The sequence below is a fragment of the Chaetomium fimeti genome, assembly GCF_033439085.1.
Source record: "Chaetomium fimeti strain CBS 168.71 chromosome Unknown B0H64scaffold_7, whole genome shotgun sequence".
Taxonomy (NCBI): domain Eukaryota; kingdom Fungi; phylum Ascomycota; class Sordariomycetes; order Sordariales; family Chaetomiaceae; genus Chaetomium; species Chaetomium fimeti.
In genome coordinates this window covers 1,558,030-1,584,035 of record NW_026944335.1, presented here as the reverse complement: position 1 = coordinate 1,584,035, position 26,006 = coordinate 1,558,030, and the positions used below count along the sequence as shown (strand labels likewise).

The following is a 26,006-nucleotide window of genomic DNA, read 5'->3' as shown; positions in this document are numbered from 1 at the left end:
CTAAGTGAAGCATATTGAAAGAACAAAAAAAAACAGTTGATGCCCGAGTTTTTTGTTGCCGACGATAACCGTGATAACCGTGTATGCCAAGGGGAACAGGAAGATTGAGATAACTACTAATACCTCCCTGATATGTAAACTTGGGTTGTTACATTTCGTTCTCAAAGCCTTTTTATCTGCTCTACTCCTCGGCCTCCCTCGGAAGAGTATCAGTGTAAGGGTCAAAACCCATGCGACGTTTCGCCTCACTCCTCATCTGCCAGTGCGCCTCGCCGTGTAACCCTGTTGTCGAGGTCTCCTCCAAAAAGAAGATGAGAATGTGGTCTGGGATCGCCAAGTGGGATGTCTGCTGGAATTCCTGTAGGCTGGTGAGCCGGACCAACATCTCCAGCAGCGAGAGTGATGATATAATGGACCCGAAGGGGGATCTCATCACGTAGGTGTCCGCTATGTTCTCCCGAGATTTGTCGAGGTCGGCTGGGGCCCGGCTGCGGAGGTCCTGGGGAGGTGAGTCGGGCCGGATCGACATGCGCTGGAGTTGAGCAGTGAGCTTGGAGTCCCCCGAGAGCCCGTCGTGGGACGTCTGAGCGTTGCCAGGGAATATTTGGTTTGGATTTCCGCCGTCATTCCCCACATCCTCCCCTAAGCTCTCGTCTTCATCATCTTCTTCGTCGTCATCGTTGTCCATATAGACCTCCAGCGCCAGCCATTCGGGGTCCAGGTGTGGAGGCAAGGATGTTGTTCGAGGGGCGTCCTGGCTCGCTGGTGACTTGGCGGAATGTTCAGTTTCCTCCCATAGCTGTCGGTCTACGTCGTCCTGGTCATCAGACTCGGATGATTCATCTGCAGAATCAGAATGTGACTCATCCTGTTCCTTCGGGTCCGGTTCGTCGAACCACTCTTGCCGCATTCTGATCGGGCACTTGGCGTTAACGTCCCTCTTCAGAAGGAGGATCGGGTTATTGTCCCCTTCATCGCTGTTTCCGATGTTGAGAATCCTTCCAGTATCTGTGTAGAAGATCTTGGAAATCTGATGTATCGGAATGGACTCCCGGATGCCCGCCATCGGCAGGTCATCGTAGGGCGGAGCCCTCGAGCCATCTCCTTCGTGGAGTCTCCCATCGTCCAAGTCCTCAATGACCTCCAAGTGGTACGAATACCCATCGGAAGCCCTACGCAGCGGGATGGTTGTCTTTCGCGAAACAGCATGGAGATCGTCTGGCCGGTACCCCTGAGCAGGATCAAAAACCCAGGTTGTAGGGGTCCGGCAAAGCCGCACTCGAGCTTTATGCATAACCTCCTGCCATATGGGTTTCCGCTCACCTTCCCCAATTCCGTAAGGAACCTCTCGAGGAGCATGATCCTCTGAACCAGGCAAATTCAACCGTGAGTCATTTTCAGCGTCACAACCTGGCTCAACCTGAGAGTGACCAAGGAACAGCATGTAGAGGGAGAGTGTAAAGGAAGGCCCAACCTGCATGGGCCGATTGGGATCCGCGACGAAGTGGGCATCTGCAAAGGAGAGCAGGGCACTAGCCTGCATCATCCTAGAGGGCGAGATTCCGGGTGTCATGGCCGTGGACATCTTCTCGCCCGAGACCGTGATGGCGAACTGAAGAAGCGGGATGTCCCGGTCGATTCGCGCGAGAAGGTCCTTAATGTCCTTGATGATGAGCAACAGCTCGGCATGCTGTTCTTCCGATACGCGGCCGCCATGGCCCCTGGTATATGCATCATGAGCTTCTTCCTCCGTTGTGGTGGCTGCATTGTCCAGCCGTTTTCCAAGACGGACGATTTCCCGGTGGAGGGATTTCGCGAGGGGCACTGCCGATTCTAGGAACACATTCCCTCGACTAGATCTGCGGATGTGTCAGTATTGCTGCCTATTATTGACTGACTCATTTTGGGTTGCCGTACTTGAACTCGATCAAATCGAGAGCGGGAGAGAGGATCTGTTGGGATCTGGTTTAGCCGACATTGAATAGGAAGGAAGATATGGAAGGGCGGGCCGGAAGACGGACCTTGATTTTGTTGTCGAGGAGTTTCTGTAGCGTCTTAAACTCAGAGCGGACGGCCTTATCATTGATTGATTTCAACAGTCTCGAACATTGCTGTACCGCGTAACGGGATGTGAGGGCGATCCCGGATCTGACGGCGAAGTTGAAAGTCTGAACTCCAAGGGTCTGCAAGAGTGCATCCATGTTCACTCAGCACGTCCATTCTGGTGTTTGGGTAGCATGCAAATATTCGATGGGTGAAAACAACATGGAGTCTGAAGGCGGTGACTTGGTTAGCATGGGGAGACCCATTGGGTTGTTCCGATGCCTTCCAATCGATGTTCGTGGACACCCGACCTGATGAAAGCCTCCCTGTTTAGGCCCTCTGTCTTGTCTCAGATAGGCTCGATTATTAGGCACCCACAGCACCCTGGTGGTGAATGTGCTGGTTGCTGTGGAACTGCGCACTGTGCATAGGGCTGTTTGGAACGGTTCCAGCTGGCCTGTCTTGGCCGCTGAGGCGAACAAGGATCAGGCGGGGGCAGACCGTGTGTCACTTGTCTCCCCACCGTGCCACCGTGCCACCAAAACCCTCTTTCCCCGCCACCATTCATGGTGGGGCAATAAATCTTCCCATTTCCCATTCTGCGGTCGCTGAAAGTCGCTGCAAGAGGTGCCATCGAGTCACGGAGCTGTCTATCAACTGGTAAGGGCATTATCCTTGTGTTGTAAGCACATAGCGATCAAAGCTGATTTTTTTCTTTGCAAAACAGTCACCCCACTCCGTCGCTCGCGACCTTGGACATCTCCAGCGAGTTCGTCTACTTGTATCCCGTTTGTCGCAGCTTGGCCCCTCGACTAACACTTATCTCGCAATTCCAGACACCCAAACGACGACTCGCCAGAACAACTTAAATACATTTCTCCGACAAGATGTCCAACAACGTCCAGGACTCATGGGAGGACGATCCGGCTGCTCAGGATGAGAACCTGGCCCGCCAGGCCCAGCAGCAAATGAACATTGGCGCTCAGCAGGGTCAGGGAGGCTTCCGTGCCGGTGCCGCTTCTTTCCAGCCCACGGCTCAAACCTTTCAACCGGGCCAAGGCCAAGGATTTGGCGGGGGTGGGGGTTATGGGCAGTATCAGCAACCGTACTACGGCGGCCAAGGGTACTACCCGCAATACGGCGGCCAGCAAGGTTTCGGCCAATATGGTCAACAACAGCAGCAACAGGGCTACGGCGGCGTCTACGGACAGGGCCAGCAGCCTGGATACAACCAGCAGCAACAGCAATACGGTAGGACTGCATAACCCACCCCCAACCCTCGATGCGAAGGCTCATGATAGCGATAGGTCAGTGGCAGGGCTACCAGCAGCAGCCCCAGCAAAGCCAACCGCAACAGCAAGCTCCGAAGCCGACGCCCACCATTGTGAAGCGGCCGACCGATACGCCTGCCGCAGGGGGTGCGCCAAAGCCGACCCTTGCGAAAGAAGGTGGCGCGAAGGTTCTAAGCATTGGCGGCGATGCACCGAAGCCTAAGGCTAAGGTCCTATCCATCGGCGCGGTCGCCCCTGCTAAGGAGGAGCCTAAGAAGGACGAGACCAAGAAGGAGGGGGCCAAGAAGGAGGGCACGGTCGAGGCTGCTGCCAAAGTCACGGCGGCTAAGGCGATCGACAAGGCGGATTCCAAGGCGGCCAGCGGCAAGACTTCACCCACGCCATCTTCGGGGCGATCCAGCCCATCTCGTGGGGCGGGCGCTAAGGCCGCCCGTGACGCTGACGCCGTCGAGAAGGAGCAAACCGCCGACGTGGACGAGGATACACTCAAGGAGATTTACGGCAAGGAGCATGTCAACATCATCTTTATTGGCCACGTCGACGCCGGCAAGAGTACACTTGGCGGTTCCATCCTGTACGCCACGGGCATGGTGGACCAGCGGACGCTGGACAAGTACAAGAGGGAGGCCAAGGACATGGGGCGTGAGACGTGGTATCTCTCGTGGGCTCTGGATTCAACCAACGAGGAGCGCGCCAAGGGCAAGACGGTCGAGGTTGGCCGTGGCTTCTTCGAGACGGAGAAGCGGAAGTACAGCATTCTCGACGCACCTGGCCACAAGACCTACGTGCCTCACATGATCGGCGGTGCCTCGCAGGCCGATGTCGGTATCCTCGTCATCAGTGCGCGGAAGGGCGAGTACGAGACGGGATTCGAGAAGGGCGGCCAAACCCGTGAGCATGCTATGCTGGCCAAGACTCAGGGAGTGAACAAGCTGGTGGTGGTCATCAACAAGATGGACGACCCGACGGTCAACTGGTCCCACGAGCGTTACACGGAGTGCACAAGCAAGCTGCAGCAATTCTTGAAGGGCACGGGATACAACGTCAAGACGGACGTCTTCTTCATGCCCATTGCGGCGCAGCAGACCATAGGCATCAAGGACCGTGTGCCCAAGGACAAGTGCCCGTGGTATGACGGCCCATCGCTTCTCGAGTACCTCGATGGTATGCAGGCCCTGGAGCGCAAGGTCAACGCGCCGTTCATGATGGCAGTTGCCAGCAAGTACCGCGATATGGGCACCATGATCGAAGGCAAGATTGAGGCGGGTGTGGTCAAGAAGGGCATGAGCGTGATCATGATGCCCAACAAGCAGACAGTCGACATTGCTGCTGCTTATGGCGAGACTGAAGATGAAGTGGCCATTGCTCAATGTGGTGACCAGGTGCGCCTTCGTCTCCGTGGCATTGAGGAAGAAGAGATCACCCCTGGTTTCGTCCTTTGCTCGCCTAAGCGTCTGGTCAACAACGTGTCCAAGTTCGAGGCGCAGATCCGGATCCTGGACCTGAAGAGCATTCTCAGTGCCGGCTTTAACTGTGTGCTGCACGTACACGCCGCCATCGAGGAGGTCACATTTGCTTCGCTGCTCCACAAGCTCCAGAAGGGCACCAACAGGAAGAGCAAGGTCCCTCCATCGCACGCCAAGAGGGGCGACAGCATCATTGCCGTTCTCCAGGTGACGGGCGGTGCCGGGTCTGTGTGCGTGGAGAGGTTCGAGGACTACCCCCAGATGGGTCGTTTCACCCTGCGTGACCAGGTAAGTTCGCACTTTCGAGTATGTCTAGCACAAGCACAGCTGACGTTTTGTGTAGGGTCAAACTATTGCTATTGGCAAGATCACTAAGCTCATCACCGATGCTTAAAGGATGTTTAGGTTGGAATAGCATTTAGCATGAAGAAATCTGAAGTTGGTTGATAGATTTACCAGGTGTTGATTTCCACACAATGTTTTACTTTTCTATTTCCCGTTCGAATGGTTTTGCGTAGTGCTTCCGGGAAGTTGTTGGTGTCAACTTCAGAGGAATGGATGCAATCCGCCCCAGCACCCGACACTGGGTAGAAAGACGGAATCACTTTGTGCCTTCCCTGTGAAGTTTTGTGAAAGGGTACATTCCGTGGTCTCCATAACCCCGCAGGCTCTTCAAATCAGGGAAGTTCCTTCCGGAACAGACCGTTATAGAATTATCTACTTTGCAAGTAGAACGTCTACCAGCACCGGGCTCCAACCAGGGGCCATTCCGGAACAAACGTCAAGCGGGGCCAAGGCGGGGCAATCGATGGAAGCTTAACCTCGATCGTGACAACGACACTCAGCTTGTGCCCGGGTCGTTAATATCGACCTGGCATTCTACCTTCGCAGACCAACGTAAGTTCAATGCATTAATGTGATCATGTGCTACTCATATTTCCCCAGGCAACTACTATGATGGAACCGTGTTCTTGGGAAGACATAATGACTCAAAGAACCCCGCGCTGACTGTACTTTCCCAGACCAAACCACCACCCACATTGGTTTCCAACGTCCTTTTTGTCATTCTCACGAGATTTTCTCAGACAGCTCACAACCCAGGCCTTGCTTTACACCAAAACCCAACATGGAAGCTTCAGCCCCCGCTCCCGTCAAAAATGTGGAGGATCTCTTTTCCGTCAAGGGCCTTGTCGCCCTCGTCACCGGTGGTGGCACAGGTGAGCAACCCCCTTCTACCCCACCCATCTATCACACGAAACAAAAGGAAAGAGAAAACAAGAAAAAAAGACCAACCCTCAACTAACCAACCCCCAGGAATCGGCCTCATGATGGCGCGCGCCCTGGCCGCGGCCGGCGCCTCGCGCGTGTACATTGTCGGGCGGCGCGTGGACGTGCTGCAGGCGGCGGCGAGCTCGATCAACCGGCCGTCGGTGATCGTGCCGCTGTACTGCGACGTGACGTCGCGCGTCAGCCTGGAGAGCGTCGTGTCGGTGGTCGAGACCGACGTCGGCCACCTGCACCTGCTGGTCTGCAACGCCGGGGTGGGTGGGCCTCAAGTGAGGCCGCCTGTTCCTGGCGTGACGGGTCTGGAGGAGTGGCGGGACGAGCAGATGGCCGTGCGCTGCGAGGATTTCAATGCGACGTTTGAGGTGAATAGTACGAGCGTGTGGTTTACGGCGATGGCGTTTTTGAAGTTGCTGGATGAGGGGAATAAGAGGGAGGGCTGGGGTGGCAAGGGCGCGGGGGTTAGCAGCCAGGTGGTGGTTACCAGCAGTATTGCTGCGTTTAACAAGAGCGCGCCGGGCGGCTGGGCGTATGGACCGAGCAAGGCGGCCGCGACGCACATCGCCAAGATGCTGAGCGTGGTGTTGCCGACTTGGGGGATTCGGTGAGTCTTTTTATTACTTTCTTCCTTTATCCGCTTCATCTAGTGAGGAATTGTTGCTAATGAAGCTGGGAAAATCAAGGGCGAACTGCATTTGTCCTGGCCGTGAGTATCTCACTTGATATGGACAATTTGTGCTCGCAACGTAACTAACGAGGCTCAGTGTTCCCGAGCGAGATGGCGGCTCCCATTGTCCAGGCGGCCGGGGGCTCCATGACAGGCGAGAATACCACGATTCCTCTAGACAAGACCATGGTTCCTCTTGGCCGCATGGGCGACGAAACCGACATGGCTGGCCAGATTTTGTACCTTGCGTCGAGGGCAGGCGCATACCTGAACGGCAACACCATTGTGGTCGATGGTGGGCGGCTGGGTACGTTCCCAAGCACGGGGTACTGAACATGGGATATGGCGTGGTGGGGTTTGGGGTGTTGTTGTATATGGTGATGGAGACTTGCCTGGGTCGATGACTTCCCTGTAGCAAAGTATATACATACCTAGATGTTAGCCGTGGATATTAGATCTGCCCTTTTACTACGGTGTATGCTTCATGGTTCACTTAAGGCTAGGGACCCAACCGCGATAAACGCTAAAGAGTCGAATATACAATACCCGGATATTACAATGTTTATATACTGAAGGGTGTATTAGATTACCTGGCTATAGTGTCTGCTTAGTCGGCTTCGAAGATTAGGTACTGCCTACATACTACAACTCGATTTGGCGGGATGAACGAGTGCTTCGAACGGCCCTATATATTTAATCGTCATCCCTTACTACTTTTTTGAGTTGTGGGCATCAAGTTTCTCGCACTCGATGGTGATTGTTGTCGTTTTTCGTTGTTGTTGTCGTTGTCGTTATCGTTGTCGTTATCGTTGTCGTTGTCGTTGTTGTTGTCGTTGTCGTTGTCGTTGTCGTTATCGTTGTTGTTGTTGTTATCGTTGTTGTTTTTCGTTGTTGTTGTTGTTATCGTTGTTGTTGTCGTTGTCGTTGTTGTTGTTGTTGTCGTTGTTGTTATCGTTATCGTTATCGTTATCGTTATCGTTATTATTGTCGTTGTTGTTGTCGTTGTCGTTATCGTTGTCGTTGTTGTTGTTATTATTGTTGTTATTGTTATTATTGTTATTGTTGTTGTTGTTATTGTTGTTGTTATTGTTGTTATCGTTATCGTTATCGTTGTCGTTGTTGTTATCGTTATCGTTGTTGTTATCGTTGTCGTTGTCGTTGTCGTTGTCGTTATCGTTGTCGTTATCGTTGTCGTTGTCGTTGTCGTTGTCGTTGTCGTTGTCGTTGTCGTTGTCGTTGTCGTTGTCGTTGTCGTTGTCGTTGTCGTTGTCGTTGTCGTTGTCGTTGTCGTTGTCGTTGTCGTTGTCGTTGTCGTTATCGTTGTCGTTGTCGTTGTCGTTGTCGTTGTCGTTGTCGTTGTCGTTGTCGTTGTCGTTGTCGTTGTCGTTGTCGTTGTCGTTGTCGTTGTCGTTGTCGTTGTCGTTGTCGTTGTCGTTATCGTTGTCGTTGTCGTTGTCGTTGTCGTTGTCGTTGTCGTTGTCGTTGTCGTTGTCGTTGTCGTTGTCGTTGTCGTTGTCGTTGTCGTTGTCGTTGTCGTTGTCGTTGTCGTTGTCGTTGTCGTTGTCGTTGTCGTTGTCGTTGTCGTTGTCGTTGTCGTTGTCGTTATCGTTGTCGTTGTCGTTGTCGTTATCGTTGTCGTTGTCGTTGTCGTTGTTGTCGTTGTCGTTGTCGTTGTCGTTGTCGTTGTCGTTGTCGTTGTCGTTGTCGTTGTCGTTGTCGTTGTCGTTGTCGTTGTCGTTGTCGTTGTCGTTGTCGTTATCGTTGTTGTTATTATTATCGTTATCGTTGTCGTTGTCATTGTCGTTGTCGTTGTCGTTGTTGTTGTTATTATCGTTATCGTTGTCGTTGTCGTTGTCGTTGTCGTTGTCGTTGTCGTTGTCGTTGTCGTTGTCGTTGTCGTTGTCGTTGTCGTTGTCGTTGTCGTTGTCGTTGTCGTTGTCGTTGTCGTTGTCGTTGTCGTTGTCGTTGTCGTTGTCGTTGTCGTTGTCGTTGTCGTTGTCGTTGTCGTTGTCGTTGTCGTTGTCGTTGTCGTTGTCGTTGTCGTTGTCGTTGTCGTTGTCGTTCTACGCAGCAGAGCACATATATCTTACGCAATCTGGTCCTTGATTCCTTGATTGATGTTCAAGTCGACTGGCGCTGTGTCGACTCGCCGTCGTTCCAGGAAGTGGTGAGGTTGTTACGTCTTGGCGTTGTCCCCTGTTGCTCCCCTGCCGACTTGGGCGATGTGGGGCAGGCAAGGCCCCATCGCGATTGTCGCTTGTGCGATCACATGACGTCACTTATGCCTTGTTGACCCTCATTCCCCGCCGAAACTTGGTCTTTTGTGTTGAGGATTGAATTCACTCCCACAAGACGATCCTGTGGGATTCGGAAGTCTTGTAAATAATTCGCTGTGACCGTCGAGATGCTGCGAAGAAGCCGATGCGGACGGGGCGCCAGCTTTATCGATAAAGTGAAACAGCGAAGCATCGACCCCGCAATGGTGCAGCTGCCCGGGGTCGGCAGTGTGTGTTCAGTGGCATCGGAGCATGGGAATGGAGTCAGACCCACTCTGCCCGAACGGCGTGTAAGTCGAGACCATCGCGAGAAGGGCAGTTCGAGATGGAACCCGGGAGTCTGGTATCAGATGTTCTTGCAACAACAACCACCCTCCGATACAGACCCTTCGTGCAGAAAGAGCGATAAGGATGATCGGTTGCACTGTGCAATGAGATCAGATCAACACGGGTGATGGCGGGGTAGAACAACAACATCCCAATTCTAACGGGAATTCCAGGCGGCAACGCGGTCCAACAAACAAGAGGGGGGTTGCTCTGTGTGTGCGGCCATGCAGGAACTCCCCAACTCAGATTTGGTGGATTGTCGCGATCCGGCAACTCTGGGTGGTCGAATATCATGAGGAGAGGGGTAGGTCGGCAAGAACAGGAACTGAAGCTCCCTTCCTCTCCCCTCCATTAGCTACCCTCCAAGTTCCCCTCACGTTCGACGCTGTCCTACCCACTCGCTGGCCATCCCGCCCCAGAGATGATCGTGTTGGGGTTGACGCGTCCGGTTTCGTGTGTTTCTTTGATGAAGAATGACTTAAAACGGACTAGAAGCAAACCGAGATAGACTCATGTCGGATGTGAAGATGCAAGGCCATGTGGAAAGTTGACGGACATCAACAAGTATGCCAGGACGGATCGGCTTCAGTCCTCGACTCATAATAACCTACCGAGTAATATCAATAACCCCGCTCTCGACGTGTCTGCGTGTGCATTCATCCAGCCGTCGAGGAACATGCCAGTGGTGCGGCGCGGGAGAGAAGGTACATCGAAGGACATCATGGAACGGGCTCGTGTGTGGCGCGCCAAAAGGGCAAAACCGACGGGAAGTAAATTGCATCCTTTCGCAAAAACGCTGCACCCCGCGTATCCCTCCGCTGTAGTGGCTCGGGTTGCGAGGATGGACACGCCTGGTTGGAACGGCAAAGAGCTACCAGAGAGCATGTATGTAGCATGTGCAGTAGGTACTGGCAGAGTACCTTGGTTGTGAGGAGTACGACCCCTCACACCCTCACATTGCACATGAGACGAACCTGCTGTAATTGCCCGGGAAGGAGGCAATGGAGGTGGTGGTAGGTCAGGTCACTTGCCATAAATATCCAAGCAGGGACTCGCTTGACGTCTGTGACGACTTGCACCTGCACTTGCTCAACCCTCCATCCTTTGTTGAATCCCTTTCTTTCCTCCCAACACACTCCTCTCCTGCATCTTGGACAGAATTGAGCTCCTACTTTCTTGCACTATTGCATCTCGCAAGAAAACAATAGAATTGACTGCAAAGAACCCTATATTCCCTACCATCGTTGTCTACTGCCACCAGTCTGGCCGACGACCGATTTGGGCACGCGACCCCGCAAACACCCGACAGCTGAGTGCCACAGGCCCGAGCTACCTATTGCAGCCGGGGGCGCTCAACCACGAAAAGCATTCTCGTGCACATACGCATTTTGAGGCGAAACAACCGGGTGCTTCGCAATTGGGCTTCTACAAGGGTAGGTTTCCTGTGCTCCATTTCTAAATTGATCCCAATTTGAAGGGATGGGATTCCAGAATTTGGTTTGGATGTCTCCCGTTCCCCATTCCCGCATTCCCAGCGAGAGAACCGGGGCCCCACATGCGGACGCCCGAGTGCCGAAGCGGCTTTCTAGAATCCAGCGGCGCCAAAACACGAGCTCGCACCGCGCCGCGTTCAGCCGGGCTTCCTGCATTTCCCGATGTTTTTTTTCCCAAGCCGGTCCCCCAGACCGAGCTCGAGTTACCGGCTCCAGTCGTCCGTGTTGCTCACCCGTTCCGCTTGCCGATGGGTGCCGGAAGATCAGCTTGGCGAACGCCAGCGAAGCATGGTCCTTGACATGCTTGTTCTCACCGGGATCTCTGACGGCATCCGTGTCGGTTGAGCTTCCCGGACTGAGAGCTGGAGAGGTTCCGGTTTCATTGGTCTTAGCTGGTGGATAGAACCCACCTCCGAAGCCCGATGTTAATAGCGAACAGCGGGCTAACAGTGTAATCGCGACTTGTAGGGTGCGATATCCGGGCTTGTTGAGAATCACCAGTCAGGGGGTATAAAACTGTTGAGCGGTTGGGCTTGTGAAAAGACCTAAGCGGTCAGCATTCCCGTCCTCATCATCTCGAAGCCTTCCAGCTCCAACACACTCGTCCATCATGTCCAACTCGATCAAACAGGCCGCTGAAGCAGCACGATCCAGGGGAAACGAAGTGATGGGCACGGCCAAGAGCGTCAAGAACGACAGCGTCGCCGTCGCCAATGACTTCCTGCACACGCCGTTCATGCGGGCCGCCCTTCCCTTCATAAATGGCGGGCTCAGCGGTATGGTCGCCACTACGGTGATCCAGCCCGTGGACATGGTAAAGGTCCGCATCCAGCTGGCGGGCGAGGGCAAGGCCGGCGGGCCGAAGCCGACGCCACTCTCCGTCACTCGCGAAATCCTTGCCAGCGGGAAGGCCCTCGACCTGTACACGGGCCTCTCGGCCGGTCTCCTCCGACAAGCCGTCTACACCACAGCACGCCTCGGCTTTTTCGACACCTTCATGATCCGCCTCACATCCCGTGCCAAGGCCAAAGGCCAAAGCATAGGTTTCGCTGAGCGTGCGACAGCAGGCCTCACGGCGGGCGGGTTGGCCGCCATGATCGGAAACCCAGCGGACCTCGCATTGATCCGCATGCAGAGCGATGGCCTCAAACCGCTCGCCGAGCGCAAGAACTACAAATCCGTCATCGACGCGCTGGGGTCCATAGCGAAGAGCGAGGGCGTCGGAGCGCTGTGGGCGGGGGCGGCGCCGACGGTGGTGCGCGCCATGGCGCTCAACTTTGGGCAGCTCGCCTTCTTCAGCGAGGCCAAGGCCCAGCTCAAGACCCGCACCGACTGGTCCGCCAACGGCGTCACCTTGAGCGCGAGCGCCATCGCCGGCTTCTTCGCCAGCTTCTTCTCGCTGCCCTTCGACTTTGTCAAGACCCGCCTGCAGAAACAATCCAAGGGACCCGACGGGAAGTTTCCGTACAACGGGATGGCGGATTGCTTCGCCAAGGTGGCCAAGCAGGAGGGTGTCATGAGGTTCTACCGCGGGTTTGGAACATACTACGTGCGCATCGCGCCGCATGCGTGAGTGGCCCCGGTCCCTTCGCCTTCATCACGAGTGATTTTTGCTGACAGTGCGCTCCGTTTGTAGGATGGTGACCTTGATTGTGGCGGACTATCTTGGGTTCCTTACTCGATAGGCCACCGACCCCTGATGAGTTTTCCAGAAGTCAGGTGGTTGGTCGTTGTGTGTTGCATCACTGAGAGTGTTCTTTCTGTTTTTGGTGTTTGGGTATACTTGATTGACGAGTATGATTTCCTTTGGGCGGTTTGACTGTTAGTATACCACGGGCCTTGCGAGGCGAGACAGTACATAGTCGAGTAGTGCTGGTTGTTTGGGGAGAGATATTCCTCATTACGCATTGTTTTCCCTCTTTTTTCCAGGTTGTTTCCGAGCAGAAGCAACACAGCAAGAAGCCGAGGAATCGATTGGGCGCCTCTCGGTTGATCATTCTTCCGCTCACGGACTTGGCACCTGCCCCGGCCTGTGAGAACGCAGTGTGACGGCCCACAACAACCCCACAGCACCTGAAGGCCCGTAACTGCAAGGCTGAAGTATCGTACCAATGACCGGAAACCGAAACGATTGTGGAGACTGCAAGCATCCCGCGCCGATTTTGGACCCCGACCACATCAAAGCCAACAGTTTTGGACAATCCCCCCCCTTCCCTTGTTTATTGAAAATGTGACTGGGGGTTGGCCATGGATGCGGACTGGGACGAGGTGAGTTCTTCGATTTTATTTTTTGGGGAGAGTAGGGAAGACGGGGCAATGGCATCGAGGGTCAAGTGCGCTGTGTTCGTTCGCGTCAGGAGGGTTGCTTGCTCGCGTCGGCGCACGACCCCGCGATGGTGTATTTCGGAGCTCTCCTCCCCCCGCCAACCCCCGACTCCGTTCACCTTTTACCGTCCGAAGCCATGCTTCGACATGGCATATATGTTACAGCCTAGCTGACCGTCCAATGTGTCCGAGTAGGTCACCCGCATCGCCTTCCCGGCGCCCGGCTCCAATGACTACCCCCGGCCGGCCACCGCCTTAGCTTTCGACACCATCGCCGAGCTACTATGGGCGGGCAACGACCGAGTATGTTCCCAGACTCAATCCTAGCGATTCCCTCCTACGGTTCTGTTCGCCATCATGTTTCTGACCATACCAGGGCCGTGTGGTCTCGTTCTACGGCCGCGACCTACAGCGGTACACGGCTTTCAAAATCCACCCCCCGTCCGAAGGCCCAATACGACAATTCCTTTTTCATGACAAAGGTGTCATCGCGCTCGGCACCCGGAGCGTGCACATGGCGATGCGTAGGGGACCGGCGCTCTGGAATATTCGGTACGATTACATTCGGGTGCCATGGAGGAAGAAACGTTCGAGTCGCTGACCCGAGATGCAGGCATGACGAAATGAAAGACCTGCAATGCATGAGTTTTACCTCGAAGGGCGCCTCCGAGATTATCGTCGCCGGGTTTCAAGACACCATGTTTGTTATCGATGTCATCAAGGGGGAGATTGTCAAGCAGGTATGCTTGGTTTTGTTCTCGTGACCCCCTTTTAGCGTCTGGCCCACAGCTCACATCAGACCAAAGGTCGCTACAGAGCATCACTATACCGTCATGAAGAAAAGCAAATATATTTGCGCCGCCACCCGGACCGGCTGCGTCGACCTCCTCGACCCCATCTCGTTCAAAACCGTTCGAAGTTGGCAAGCCCATGCATCGTACATCAACGACATGGACGCTCAGAATGACTTCATCGTTACCTGCGGAGGCTCCCTTAAGCAGCAGGCCGCTCAGACCTACATGCTAGATCCATACGTCAACGTTTTTGACCTAAAGAACATGACATCGATGAAACCAATGCCGTTTCCGCCCTTAGCAGCCCACGTCCGGTTACACCCGAGAATGCTCACCACCAGCATCGTAACCTCTCAGCATGGACAGATGCACGTGGTGGACATAATGAACCCTAACACGAGCAATGTGCGGTACGCAAATGTGATGTCGTTCATCAACCTCTTCGAGATGGCACCTTCAGGAGAGGCTCTCGCCATGGCCGACACCGAGTGCAACATTCATCTCTGGGGTTCACCCTCCAAAATCCACTTCACCGACATGGCCCTCCCAATCGAAATGCCAAAGGCGGAGGAGCCCGCTCCTATGCTCGACTGGTCTCCAGATACGTAGGCATAACTCCAGAGCTCATTCTACCTCTACCCTCCCCGACTGACATCGTCGACAGCCCCTTGAGTTCGATAGGGATGCCCTACTACCGTGAACAACTATTCTCCGCCTGGCCTTCCGACATCATCTCCGACGTTGGTGCTCCGCCGGTGCAGCTAGACCCGGCACTTCTAGGTACCCTCAAGCAGACCGAGTGGGGCTTGTACGGCAGGAACACGCGAGGTCTGCGGCGCAACCAGGTCGAAGATACACGAGCATGCATGAAACCATCCATGCAGCCGCCGAAGTTCTTAAGCGAGAAGGCGCGCGAATCGGCCATGTCTTATAGCGCCACTGTACCCGATCCCAAGACAGAGCAGGTACCCGAGTCGTCACCAAATGAACTCGAGAGCCTGAAACCCGAGGCGCCGCCAATCTATCGGAATCTGGAAATCAAATATAGCAAGTTCGGTGTGGACGACTTTGATTTCGGGTAAGCGAAGTCCCTTCATTTTCTTTCGCGATGGCGAGAGCTGACACACTGCCCAAAGCTACTACAATAAGACACGGTACGCCGGGTTAGAGAACCACATTCCGAACTCATATGCGAATTCACTTTTGCAGCTCATACATTATACCCCTCTTTTGCGGAACATGGCCCTTCAACATGCCGCCACCGCGTGTGTGACTGACCTGTGTTTGCTGTGCGAGTTGGGTTTCGTTTTCGACATGCTACAGAAGGCAGAAGGCTCAACATGCCAGGCAACAAACATGTTCAAGGCATTGGGCGCCACGCCACAAGCTGCGCCTTTGGGCCTACTCGAAGAGGAAATACATGTTCCGTCACTGTCGACCATGTCACAGGGGCTGAGTAGATTCCTATTTGACAGAATCAACCACGACTACCGGAGCATATCCCCGATTTCAACCACACTAGAGCAAACGCTCTTCAAGCTCCCGCAGCCTCCTACTCCGGACGAGTTGGTATCAAGGGTCCTTGCGACATCAGCCGTGGTCACGATCAAATGCATGAATTGCCGAAGCGAGACTACGCGTCCTGGCACGGCACAAGTCAACGATCTGATGTACCCGCCGCCGAAGGGCTCCGCCCGAGGCGGTAGAATGCACAAGACGACATTCTCCCAGGTGTTCAAAACGGGAGTTGAGAGAGAGACTGCGTCTAAGGGGTGGTGCAGTCGCTGTCAGCGATACCAGAACCTGCAGATGCGCAAGACGATACATAGCGTGCCGGCAGTGCTCGCTATCAACACGGCCATCGCTAACCAGGAACATCGGAGGCTCTGGTCGACGCCGGGATGGCTACCAGAGGAGATTGGAATTATAGTAGACCAGGGGCAGTTTTTCTGCTTCGAGGGCGAGGACTTGAAGCTCCACCTCCAACGGGGCATGCACAATATCACGGTCTACTCGTTGATCGGGATGGTGGTCAACATTGAGAGCAGCTCGCCTCAGAAGACCCACTTAGTGAGCGTGATCAATGGTGAGTTGGATTTCTATCGTGGGGTTGAGAAATTGATGTACTGACGATCGATAGTTGCACACGCGGATGCAGCACCGTCAACGGAGAGCAAGTGGCACCTGTTCAACGACTTCTCGGTACGGCCTATCTCAACGGCGGAGGCGTTAACGTTCAACGCGGCATGGAAGCTGCCCGCTGTATTGCTGTTCCAAGTTAAGGCCGCGAACAACAAGACCAACATGGACTGGAAAACCAAGTTAGACACATCGATTCTATACAAGGATCTAACGCCGCACACGGACGAAAAAACGTACCGGGTGCTTGACCTGGAGGCGGAGCGACCAGGTCCGGACACGATCGTGGGGTTAGACACTGAGTTTGTGTCGCTAAAGCAGCCCGAGATCCAAATGAACTCGGACGGCGAGAGGGAAACGATTCGGCCCATGTCGCACGCCCTGGCGAGAGTATCTGTCGTGCGGGGCCAAGGTGAGCACGAAGGAGACGCCTTCATCGACGATTACATCGCTATCCGGGAACCCGTCGTGGACTACCTGACGCTCTACTCGGGTATCACACCCGGCGATCTCGATCCGCGCACCACCAAGCACAACCTCGTGTCTCTCAAGGTGGCGTACAAGAAACTCTGGGTGCTTCTCAACCTGGGCTGCAAATTTCTCGGCCACGGCCTCCGGCAAGACTTCCGTGTCATCAACATCCAGGTGCCCCGCACGCAGGTGATCGACACTATTCAGGTCTTCTACCTCAAGTCACGGCTTCGCAAGCTGTCGCTCGCCTTCCTAGCCTGGTACCTGCTTAAGGAGGACATCCAGCTGGAGACGCACGACTCGATCGAGGATGCGCGCACCGCGCTGAAGCTGTACCGCAAGTACCTCGAGTTTGACGACGCGGGCATCCTGGAGGCCATGCTCGAGGATATCTACAAGGCGGGGCGAGCTACTAACTTCAAACCGCCGCGAAAGGACGATCAGGTCATCCAGCGGACGGACACGCCGCCCGTCACGGTGATTGAGGGGAGCAGTGGCAGCGGGGCTGACCCGTGCACGCCCGCCCGTAAGTCGGTTGGGCGCGGGATAAGTTCCGGAGGCACACCGTTCGGGGTGGTGAATGTCTTCACGCCAGGGAAGGGGTCGCCTTTGCCGAAGTGAAGTCTCGGGGGCGAGCCTTATTCGGGGTTGCCCTGCGAGTGGTGGGTAGTATAGGGAGGAGGTGGAGTGAGACAAGGAAATGACGTGTCTTTTGAAAGGAGCGAGCAGAGCAGAATAGAGCAGAGCGATTTTCTTAACTAGCGAGTGGAAAACTTTGATGAATGACAACATTGAACTAGATCAACTTCCTGACTGAGTGGCCGTTTAGGAACTTACACCCGCCCCTTTTTCTGAGCTATCAGTCACCGGTCGCTCCCTTTTCGGGCCCATCCCGGTTTGCAGATTCCCCTCCTTCCCAATGAGTCCTGGAACTTGCAACGCGGTTGAGACCAGACCTGGAAAGCAGCTATGATTCGTCAATGTAACAATATATTGCAAAGGAGGAATTGTGTCCCGGCTCCGGCACGAGCCCGGCTCGGGAACCTTGTCATTTTACTTAATTGAGCACGAACGTCCATGAAGGAGAGTTCAAACTCTCAACGGTGGTGCCCAATGAGCGGCATATCCAACGACAATGGCAGCACTCTTGGACTCCTTGATAGACCTAGCAGTGGAGAACACCACCGCTGTCACTACGGTTGCTTTGCTGGTTACAACTTATGTGTTGATTTACCGATGGCAACTCGTCAAGATACACCCCGATGAACCACCCATCGTCCCGTCGACGGTGCCCTTTGTGGGACATCTGTTGGGCATGGCGCTGTTGGGTGGGAAATACGTGAAGAATCTCGGGTGAGATCTCGGTTTACCCCTGAGATGAACCTAGTCTAGTCACATACTAATACAGAAGACAGCCTCCGCAACCCCGACAAGCCCATCTTTACGCTACCTGTGCCTCGCTCCCGCATGTACATCGTCACAGACCCGTCCCTGGCGGCGGCAGTCCAGCGCGCTTCCAAGACGCTGTCTTTTTCGCCGTTGGTGCCGGATATCACCCATCGGGCACTGGGCCTGAACGATGAGACGGTTGCTATTGTTAGGCAACATATCGACCCTGAGCCAGGGGAGGTAAAGGGGTTTCTCGCGGACATGCACGACTTGGTGTACTCGTCCTTTGGGCCGGGAGAGACGTTAAATGCACTGGGTGTGGAGGCGGTGAAGGAGTTATCAAGACAGGTAGATGGTTATGTTAAGGCACTGCAAGACAACAAAGGGGGCGAAGAGACGGTCGACCTCCTTCGGTGGATCCGCCATTTTGTCGCCATCGCAACCGCCAACTTACTCTACGGCGACGAGAACCCGCTTGCTCTAGACCCGGAGCTAGAGTCTGCGTTCTGGGACTTCGACCACGGGCTGGGTTCCTTACTCATGGGAATCCTCCCTTCTATCACAGCCCCCAGGGCTTACCGAGGGCGCGAGGCATTAGCGGCCGCTCTCGAGGAGTATCTCTTACAAAACCGGCACCTCCCCAGTGACGGCCATAAGGGTGCCTCCCAGATTGTTCAACAACGGGTCGCCCTCGCCCTCCAACACGGCTGGACTCTTCGCGCCGTCGCTCGCTCCGAGCTCTCCTTCCTCTTTGCCGGCATCGTCAACACAGCAACGACCACGTTCTGGATAGTCCTACACCTATTCGCCTCGGCCTCCTCTGGCACCGATAACTTGTTGTCCACCATCCGCTCGGAGCTATCCTCCTCCATCACCCCAGACCCCCAAGCCCACAACACCCTAACACTGTCCCTCGAAAAGCTCAAAACCTCCTCACCAGCCCTCCAATCCCTCTTCCGCGAGTGCCTACGCCAAAACTCCGACACCTACTCGACCCGGCTCGTAAAATCAACCACCACCCTCCCCGGCCAAGCCGGCCCATACCACCTAGCCGCAAACTCCGTGGTCCAAATCTCAGGCGGCACGATACACGCGGACCCACGCATCTGGGGCCCGGACGTGGGGGAGTTCCGACCCTCCCGTTTCCTCCCCCATACCAACACCCAGCACAAAATGCACGATCCAGAGCAGCAGCAGCCCACCCTCAACAGTGACACTACTACCACCACCACCACCACCACCACCACCACCAACAATACTAGCACCAACGACGACACCACCCCAACACCCACCATACACCCAGCCCAAGGCCCCGCAACCCACCACCCCGCCGCCTTCCGCGCCTTCGGCGGCGGCAAGACGCTCTGTCCCGGCCGGCACTTCGCCAGCACGACGATCCAGGCGTTTGCGGCGCTGCTGGTGACCCGGTTCGATATCACGGCTGCTTCTGGCGGTAGTACTACTACCACTGGTGATGGTGGTGGTGGAAGTGGCAGTGCTGCTTCGGGGGGCAGTGGGGTGATCACGGTGCCGGGGAAGGAGGACGGGGTGCTGCCTGTGCATGTGCTTGAGCCGCGGGGGATGGTGAGGGTTGTGGTGCGGGTTAGGGGCGGGGGTGATGGTGGTGGGAGGGGGGTGAGGGTTGTGGCGTAGTTGTTGGTAGTTGTTGGGGTGGGTGGGTGTTTGGTGCTTTCTCTCTTTTTTCTTCTCCTTTTGCCTCCTTTTGGTGAGTGAGAGAGAGGGGGTGGGTATGTTGGAGAGTTTTGCGGGTCTTGGTCGCTAACTGAGAGGGTCGGTTTGTTCTTTGTCGTGTGAGGGACTGACAGTGACCGGGTTGGGTAGGAGAACATGGAGAGGCAGTCGACTTCACGAGGACGGAACGACGGAGAGTTTGATAAGGGACAACCATCAACATATTCACATGATCAAGGAACCAGGCATATTGACAACCGTGTGATTGTAAGCTACATACTAACAAGACTGCTACGCTACAGCTCGCGCCGGCTGGCTAGCACCAATGAATATCCCATGCAAAGCACATCCCACCATCCCCATGCCATTCTGCCGAGTCCAGCCAGCCCTTCCCTTCCGTCAAACCATTACTTCTTATCCTCTCACCCACCAAGCACAATTTTGTTTGTTGTCGTCACCTCTCAGCAGATATTCTCCAGCGCCTGCGTCCGCATGTACTTCCCCCGCACATCCCCCGGCAGCAGCCCGAACAGTCTCGGATCGCCGCCCCTGCACCGGATCAGCTCCTCCGCCATATCCCCAATCGCCGCCTCCTGGCGGATATCCCCATGCGTCTGCCCGCGCAGCGCCACCAGCCCGTCAAAGAGCTGGTGGTCGAACTTGTCCAGCCCCTGCTGCCTGCTCTGCACCCGCGCCATGGGGTAGAGCAGATACACGGCAGCCGCGCGGTCCCAGTCCTGCAGCTTCCCCTTGACCTTGAACAGCAGCTGCGCGAAGCGGAACAGGCGGTTGAAGTCGCGCTCGATGACCAGGTCCGGCCCGACGCGGTGGACGAAAGCCTGGTTGGCCTCGGCGTAGTTCTGCGCCCAGACGAGGGCGAGGAACTCCTGCTGCGAGTCGCCGCGGGTGCGGAAGTCGAGGGCCTTGGCCTCCCAGATCCACGCCTCGGGCACGCCGAACTTGCGCAGGGCGGAGAAGGCGCCGGTTGGGTTGCGCGCCGAGCCGATCCGGTGGGCGTGGCGGCCGAGGTGGTCGCGCACGGCAGCTTCGCGGGAGCCAGCGTCGGATAGCTGGAGTAGGACGAAGGTAGCCGGCACCCACTGGGACTGCACCGTCAAGCTGGATGCAAAAGACAGAGACGCCATGTCGAGCTTCTCGGCCGCATCTTGTCCGAACGAGACCTTGCCCGTGGCGTAGATGGCTTTGGTCATGAGCCACCCAAGGCGAGTATCCGACCAGTCGAAGTCTTGGTTCGCAAACGCCTTGAGGAGCGACCACAGAGCGCTGTCCGGCTCTGGCTCTTTGTCCTGCTCAATGTCGGCCTGGAAGGAACGGACCGCCTCCGCAACATTAGGGACGGCCCCGGTGGTGTAAAAGAGACGAAGACCAAACGACCGCATCCAGTCCAAACCGAAACGCTGAGAAATGGTAAATGAGTCGACGCGGTTCTCAATAGGAGCATTCTTGACGCCCGAGCAGACACCAGCGTTACCGGCCAAGAGCTCATAGATAGCCCGGATAGGCTTGGAAAACTCGGCCAGCACATTCGACTCCCGCCAGTCCTTAAGCTGAGCCTTCATGTCCTTGTTCTGCGTGCCGATGCTAGAAACGAGAGTGGCCAGCCGGAAGTTCCCTGCCGCAAGGAGGTGGCCGCAAGCATCGCCGACGCGATTGCCTGCGAGGCAGATGATCGCCTTTTCCTCAAGCCCAGGCTCCTGAGCAAGTGCACGGTCGGTGGCGGCAGACACTAATTGTCTCCAGAAAACAGGCAGGCTGTATCCATTGTCGTCAAAAAGAAGAGACGCTAGCTCCCAAGAAGAGTCACCGAGAGCCAGCTCCCGGAACTCGGGGCCGGCGATTGGCTGCCCCTCCTTGCCGGAGATATTGTCGATATAGTGTTGGAGCCGAGTTAGGGTCTCGGGCGATCCTGCTGAAGAATCGGCAGCAGGTAAAGTCCCGTCGACCGGTTGCAGGCTAGGCTCCCCATGGTGAGTAGTGACGAGCAGTTCGTTAGGGCCCCAGTTGGTTCGCGGAACTGACGGGCCCTCTTCTGCGTCGACCTTGGGACGTTGTTGGTAAGGCCACTAAAGGAAAGAACAATCTTAGTCTGTATTCACAATAAATAGGTACAAGAGGAAACGCTAAAACGCCAAGTGGCAATGAAGCTGAGCAGCTAGGAGGCGAGCGGGACACCAACCTTCACGAAACCCTTCGTTGGCGACGCCTGCACCGGCTGCACCGGCTGCGCCGGGCCCTTTGCCTGCTCGAAAAGCGACTTCATCAAATCGATACTCGTTGCAAAACCTGCTCCATCGGGCGCAGGGGCATTCCTCTGAGGGGCAGGGCTGCCCCGGTCCTTAATATCCCAAACCGCCCCCGACTCGTTCATAGCGCGCAACGTCGCCCGATCCACCGTCCTCGGCGCCCGCACGCTCGCCTGCAAAATCTGCGTCCAATCATCCCCACCAGCCACCTCAATCCTCGTAGGTGCCGTCGACTTCTTGAAGGCCCGCATACGCGCCCTCATTATTCCAGCAGGGACCTGCGCCTCGTTGTCGGCGTAGCGGGAGAAATCGTCCTGGTCGTCGACGGATCCCTGCTGAGACGATTGTTCATAGGCTTCGAGCTGGTAGTCATCGGGTCCGTCAGCCATGCTTTCATCTTCAGGCCATTCGCGTGACGGCAAGGGGGCATCAGCCTCCTGGGGTTCAGGAGTCAGCGTACCCTGACGTTGAGCGGCATTGGAAACCTCCTCATTGTCCGACAATGCGGCATCATCGAAAGCGCCGGGAACAGCGCGCCGGCTGCGCCTGAATTCGAAAGTGTCGTCGGGATCGGAAGGGGAGGTCGAGTCCTTAACAACCGATGGGCTCAAGATTGCGCGACGAGCCTGGATGGACTCCATCTCGGTTTCGTCGTCGTCATCGTCATCGTCACCTAGACCGTAGGTTGTGAAATGCTCCACCGAGAATGTCCAAACGCCGGTTTCCTTTTCGTAGCTCTCGAAAGTCGTGTCGGGAATAGCCGTCTTGAGCCTCTCGATGTGACGCTCGAGGCGACGGCCAGTGGTCGCGAGACCACCACGAGGATACGAGTGCTCGAGCGAGATGACTGCAGGTACATTCAGCCCCTTGCCGACGGGAGGCTTCTTCGCCGCCACGGGGTAAACGGTGGCAGAGCGGGGAACCAAGACGACAATGCCGTCGAATAGCTCATCGAGATTGATGTTGCTGAGGTCAACGGGAATTTTGAAGGTGACGCTGCCAACATTCTCGCGGCCGACGGTGAAGTCGGGGATCCGCTGGCGCTGCACCCTGTTCATAGCACGGATCTCTTCAACGCTTGGCGACATCCAGTAGCCGCCCGGCTCGATCGTGGAACCGAGCTTCTTCTCGGTCCGCACGGCCACAGGCGACTCCTCTTCAGGGACAATGGCGAGTTCGTTGCCCTTAACCTGCTCCATCTCCGGAGCGGAAGTGGCAGGTGACGACTTGGCGCCATTCACGCCGTTGGTGCTAGGACGAGCGGCAGTGCTCGGCTTGAGCTGGGCCTGGTCGTCAGTGCTGGAACCATTCTCCAGAGTGGCCGGGCGGCTTTCGGGGGCGGTCTCAACCGTGCTGGTGTCGAAGCTGACACGCTTTGCCAGCTTCCTCGAGCCGTTGGCGTCTTCCGGAACCTGCTTTTCCTTGTTAGGCGAAGTGAATAAATCGCTCCGCATTTCCTTGTTGATAACCAGCTTCTTGTGGTTACCACCGTTGCCGAGCAGACGCATGCTGGAGTTGGCGGAGAAAGCGCCAGGTTGGAGGATGCTGTCCTCGACGTTGAAGCTGCGCCGCAGGTTGCTAGCCGAGATGCTCTTGCCCAGGCTGCGGTTGATGCTGCCGGCAAGGAGGCTCTGTGAGAAACCACCAGGGGTGCTGGAAACGCTCGATGGGCTGGCGGGAGAGCCATAGGCGCTGTATGAGAATCCGTAACCCCTCTTCTGGGGGGTGACAAGGCGCGAGGCGTTGGCCGGGCTGAGCTTGTACATGGGCAAGATGGACCGGCTCTTAACCTTGGAGGTGCCAGACAGGGGAGTCGCAAGTGGGCCGGGGTTCTGAATCTTGTCATCCGGCAGCCCGGAGAAGAGTGTCGCAGCCCCGTATGCGGAGATGTCGTGAAGGCTCGCGTTGAAAGCCTGTTGGGGCGTTTGTTGGCCCTGAGAGGCGCCGAGGAGGGAGTTGCCCAACATGCCCTGCTGCGGCTGCTGCTGGTTGTTACTGGCGCCGAACATACCGCCCTGTTGTTGCTGGGCGGGTTGGTTGCCAAAAAGGCCGCCTCCTGCGGGCGCCGAATTGCCGAAGAGGGAGGGTTTGGCTTGTGCACTCTGACCTAGACCGCCGAACAGGCCGCCTTGTGCAGGCTGCTGGGCTTGTGTATTGCCCCCGAGGTTGCCAAAGAGGCCGCCGCCAGTAGTACCTTGTTGAGCGGTCGTGTTGCCGCCAAATAAACCTCCGCCGGTGCCTGCGGGCTTGTTGCCAAACAGGCCGCCACCCGCTGCAGGCTGCGCTGCCGTGTTTCCGCCAAACCCAGACGTCGCCCCGGTGTTCGCACCGCCGAACAGGCCACCGGTAGTTCCGGTGTTCGTTGTTGCACCGCCGAATAGACCACCGGGCTTTTGTTGTTGCTGTTGGCCGCCGAATAAGCCACCTCCGGTGTTTTGGGTTTGGGCTCCGAAGCCGGTGCCGCCGCCGAAGCCTGTGCCGGTAGTTTGCTGCTGCGGTTGTTGTTGTTGTTGTTGACCTCCGAAAAGGCCACCACCGGCGGTGTTGGTCTGAGCGGTATTTCCAAACAAGCCGCCACCCCCAGTGTTGGTGGCAGTGGTGTTTGCACCAAAACCGGGCGTTCCGGTTGTTCCGCCGAATGCACCGCCGCCAGTACCGGCGCCGGTGTTGCCGAAGCTGAATCCGGCAGGCTTGGCTGCCGCTGTGTTGGTGCCTCCGAACATACCGCCGCCCGTACCGCCCGTATTCGCTCCGAAGCCCGCGGTCGTCGTAGCGCCACCACCCCCGAACGCGCCGGTACCACCTCCGCCAAACATTCCACCAGTCTGTGCGGGTTGGGTGGTGGCGGTGTTTCCGAACATGCCGCCCGCTGCGGGCTTGTTGCCGAACAGACCACCACCGCCGCTGCCAAACCCGCTAGTCGTTGCGGTGTTGGTCGCGCCGAAGCCCGTCGCCGCCGGTTGGGTGTTTCCAAACATGCCTGTTCCAGTGTTGGTCCCGAATCCGGTGCTGGCTGTGTTGGTACCAAAACCGGTTGTACCGCCACCAAAATTAGAGCCGCCAAATGCGCCTGTCCCGCCGGTACCACCTGTCTTTCTACCTTGGTTGTAGTCGGTCAATCTTAGTTCATCTGCAGACCACTTCTTATATGCATCCATAAAGAGGAGGTTCTGGAACGAATTGCTTTGAGTAGTATTGTTCTCTTTCTCCACGGTGGGAGAGAAGGGGACAACAGCTGTTCCGGGAGGGTCTCCGATGTTCGTCCCGATGCCGGGGTTGGTCGTGGCGCCGAAGCCTGTGGTGCCGGCTCCCGCGCCGCCCCCGAAAAGGCCACCGCCACCGGTGCTACCGGCAGTGCCGAAAGTCGAGGTTCCCGCCCCGAAACCAGTTGTCGCAGGCTTGGCACCAAAGAGCGACGAACTGCCGCCACCGAAGGGTGTGCTGGTGGTGGTATTTGAGCCCCCAAAGCCGCCACCGAAGCCTGTCCCGCCTGCTGTTGTTGTTGTTGTGGTAGCGCCGCTGCCGAACAACCCCCCGCCGGCGCTGGTTGTGGCCGGTGTGCTAAAAGCTGGTTTGCTTCCAAATGCACCGGTACCGCCGAATGCGCCAGTGGTGTTCGCGCCAAACGCGCCGCCGGTGCTGCCGGTGCCGCCGCCGCCAAACATGCCGGTGCCGGTGGTTCCTGTATTGGCTCCGGAGCCAAAGCCAGTGGTTCCAGATGAGCCACCAAAGCCTGCAAAAGTTAGTTTTCATTGTCGCCAAACAATTGTCTCCAAGACAGGATTCGTGGCCGAGGAGAGCGGAAAGGAAGCGAAGGAAATGAGGCGGTGACATACCTGTGTTTGTGCCTGTGTTATTAGTTCCGAATCCACTAAAGCCGGACGATTGATTCTGAGTATTCTGGCCGAAGCCAGTGCCGCCGCCAAACCCAAATGACATGGTATGCGATGTCGATGGCGATGGTTTGGATGTCGCGATGTGGAGGATTTGTCGGGGTTAGAAAAAAAGGCGCGAGGCACTCTGGCCTGTCGAGTAAAACCCGAGTCGCAGTTGAATGATGATCCTTGAAATTGAAAATGGGAAG

General features: G+C 56.2%; 7 protein-coding genes across 7 annotated transcripts; 5 read left to right on the top strand and 2 right to left on the bottom strand.

Moving 5' to 3' along the window:
• On the bottom strand, nucleotides 1–2,401 carry B0H64DRAFT_365572 (RanGTP-binding protein-domain-containing protein). The gene is made up of 3 exons (XM_062801879.1): nucleotides 2,022–2,401; nucleotides 1,918–1,952; nucleotides 1–1,859 (listed from the first exon to the last, which is right to left on the bottom strand). Exons 1-3 carry the CDS (start codon nucleotides 2,199–2,201, stop codon nucleotides 182–184), a joined length of 1,893 nt encoding a protein of 630 aa, XP_062656071.1. The 5' UTR covers nucleotides 2,202–2,401; the 3' UTR covers nucleotides 1–181.
• Nucleotides 2,402–2,634: 233 nt separating this feature from the next.
• Nucleotides 2,635–5,527, top strand: B0H64DRAFT_407050 (P-loop containing nucleoside triphosphate hydrolase protein). The gene is made up of 5 exons (XM_062804544.1): nucleotides 2,635–2,703; nucleotides 2,771–2,812; nucleotides 2,880–3,294; nucleotides 3,351–5,089; nucleotides 5,145–5,527. The coding sequence occupies exons 3-5, from the start codon at nucleotides 2,931–2,933 to the stop codon at nucleotides 5,193–5,195; spliced, it is 2,154 nt and encodes a 717-aa protein (XP_062656070.1). The 5' UTR covers nucleotides 2,635–2,703; nucleotides 2,771–2,812; nucleotides 2,880–2,930; the 3' UTR covers nucleotides 5,196–5,527.
• A 400-nt stretch (nucleotides 5,528–5,927) lies between these two features.
• On the top strand, nucleotides 5,928–9,045 carry B0H64DRAFT_328737 (uncharacterized protein; the record flags this gene model as incomplete). The annotated part of the gene is made up of 5 exons (XM_062800845.1): nucleotides 5,928–6,018; nucleotides 6,116–6,689; nucleotides 6,769–6,791; nucleotides 6,850–7,059; nucleotides 8,879–9,045. The coding sequence occupies 5 exons, from the start codon at nucleotides 5,928–5,930 to the stop codon at nucleotides 9,043–9,045; spliced, it is 1,065 nt and encodes a 354-aa protein (XP_062656069.1).
• Nucleotides 9,046–10,031: 986 nt separating this feature from the next.
• B0H64DRAFT_419793 (mitochondrial carrier domain-containing protein) lies at nucleotides 10,032–12,533 on the top strand (the record flags this gene model as incomplete). The annotated part of the gene is made up of 3 exons (XM_062805411.1): nucleotides 10,032–10,059; nucleotides 11,490–12,417; nucleotides 12,485–12,533. The coding sequence occupies 3 exons, from the start codon at nucleotides 10,032–10,034 to the stop codon at nucleotides 12,531–12,533; spliced, it is 1,005 nt and encodes a 334-aa protein (XP_062656068.1).
• Nucleotides 12,534–13,095: 562 nt separating this feature from the next.
• Nucleotides 13,096–17,198, top strand: B0H64DRAFT_328745 (PAB-dependent poly(A)-specific ribonuclease subunit PAN2; the record flags this gene model as incomplete). The annotated part of the gene is made up of 8 exons (XM_062800848.1): nucleotides 13,096–13,116; nucleotides 13,369–13,476; nucleotides 13,550–13,725; nucleotides 13,787–13,913; nucleotides 14,013–14,572; nucleotides 14,632–15,045; nucleotides 15,104–16,053; nucleotides 16,108–17,198. The coding sequence occupies 8 exons, from the start codon at nucleotides 13,096–13,098 to the stop codon at nucleotides 17,196–17,198; spliced, it is 3,447 nt and encodes a 1,148-aa protein (XP_062656067.1).
• A 577-nt stretch (nucleotides 17,199–17,775) lies between these two features.
• B0H64DRAFT_310533 (cytochrome P450) lies at nucleotides 17,776–19,421 on the top strand (the record flags this gene model as incomplete). The annotated part of the gene is made up of 3 exons (XM_062800147.1): nucleotides 17,776–17,930; nucleotides 17,993–19,107; nucleotides 19,270–19,421. Coding segments are annotated over 3 exons (1,422 nt in total), but the record flags the coding sequence as incomplete, so codon positions are not given.
• Nucleotides 19,422–20,119: 698 nt separating this feature from the next.
• B0H64DRAFT_377067 (nuclear protein 96-domain-containing protein) lies at nucleotides 20,120–25,861 on the bottom strand (the record flags this gene model as incomplete). Its single annotated transcript, XM_062802506.1, has 3 exons — nucleotides 20,120–21,742; nucleotides 21,856–25,655; nucleotides 25,759–25,861. 3 exons carry the CDS (start codon nucleotides 25,859–25,861, stop codon nucleotides 20,120–20,122), a joined length of 5,526 nt encoding a protein of 1,841 aa, XP_062656065.1.
• Nucleotides 25,862–26,006: the final 145 nt, after the last annotated feature.

Excerpts from the sequence above, each read along its gene's own strand:
- B0H64DRAFT_365572 (XM_062801879.1), bottom strand. The coding sequence starts at position 2,201 with ATGGATGCACTCTTGCAGACCCTTGGAGTTCAGACTTTCAACTTCGCC. Across the intron at positions 1,953-2,021 it reads TCCTCGACAACAAAATCAAG|ATCCTCTCTCCCGCTCTCGA; the intron begins GTCCGTCTTCCG and ends AGATCCCAACAG. Across the intron at positions 1,860-1,917 it reads CTCGATTTGATCGAGTTCAA|ATCTAGTCGAGGGAATGTGT; the intron begins GTACGGCAACCC and ends ACACATCCGCAG.
- B0H64DRAFT_407050 (XM_062804544.1), top strand. The coding sequence starts at position 2,931 with ATGTCCAACAACGTCCAGGACTCATGGGAGGACGATCCGGCTGCTCAG. Across the intron at positions 3,295-3,350 it reads CCAGCAGCAACAGCAATACG|GTCAGTGGCAGGGCTACCAG; the intron begins GTAGGACTGCAT and ends TGATAGCGATAG. Across the intron at positions 5,090-5,144 it reads GTTTCACCCTGCGTGACCAG|GGTCAAACTATTGCTATTGG; the intron begins GTAAGTTCGCAC and ends CGTTTTGTGTAG.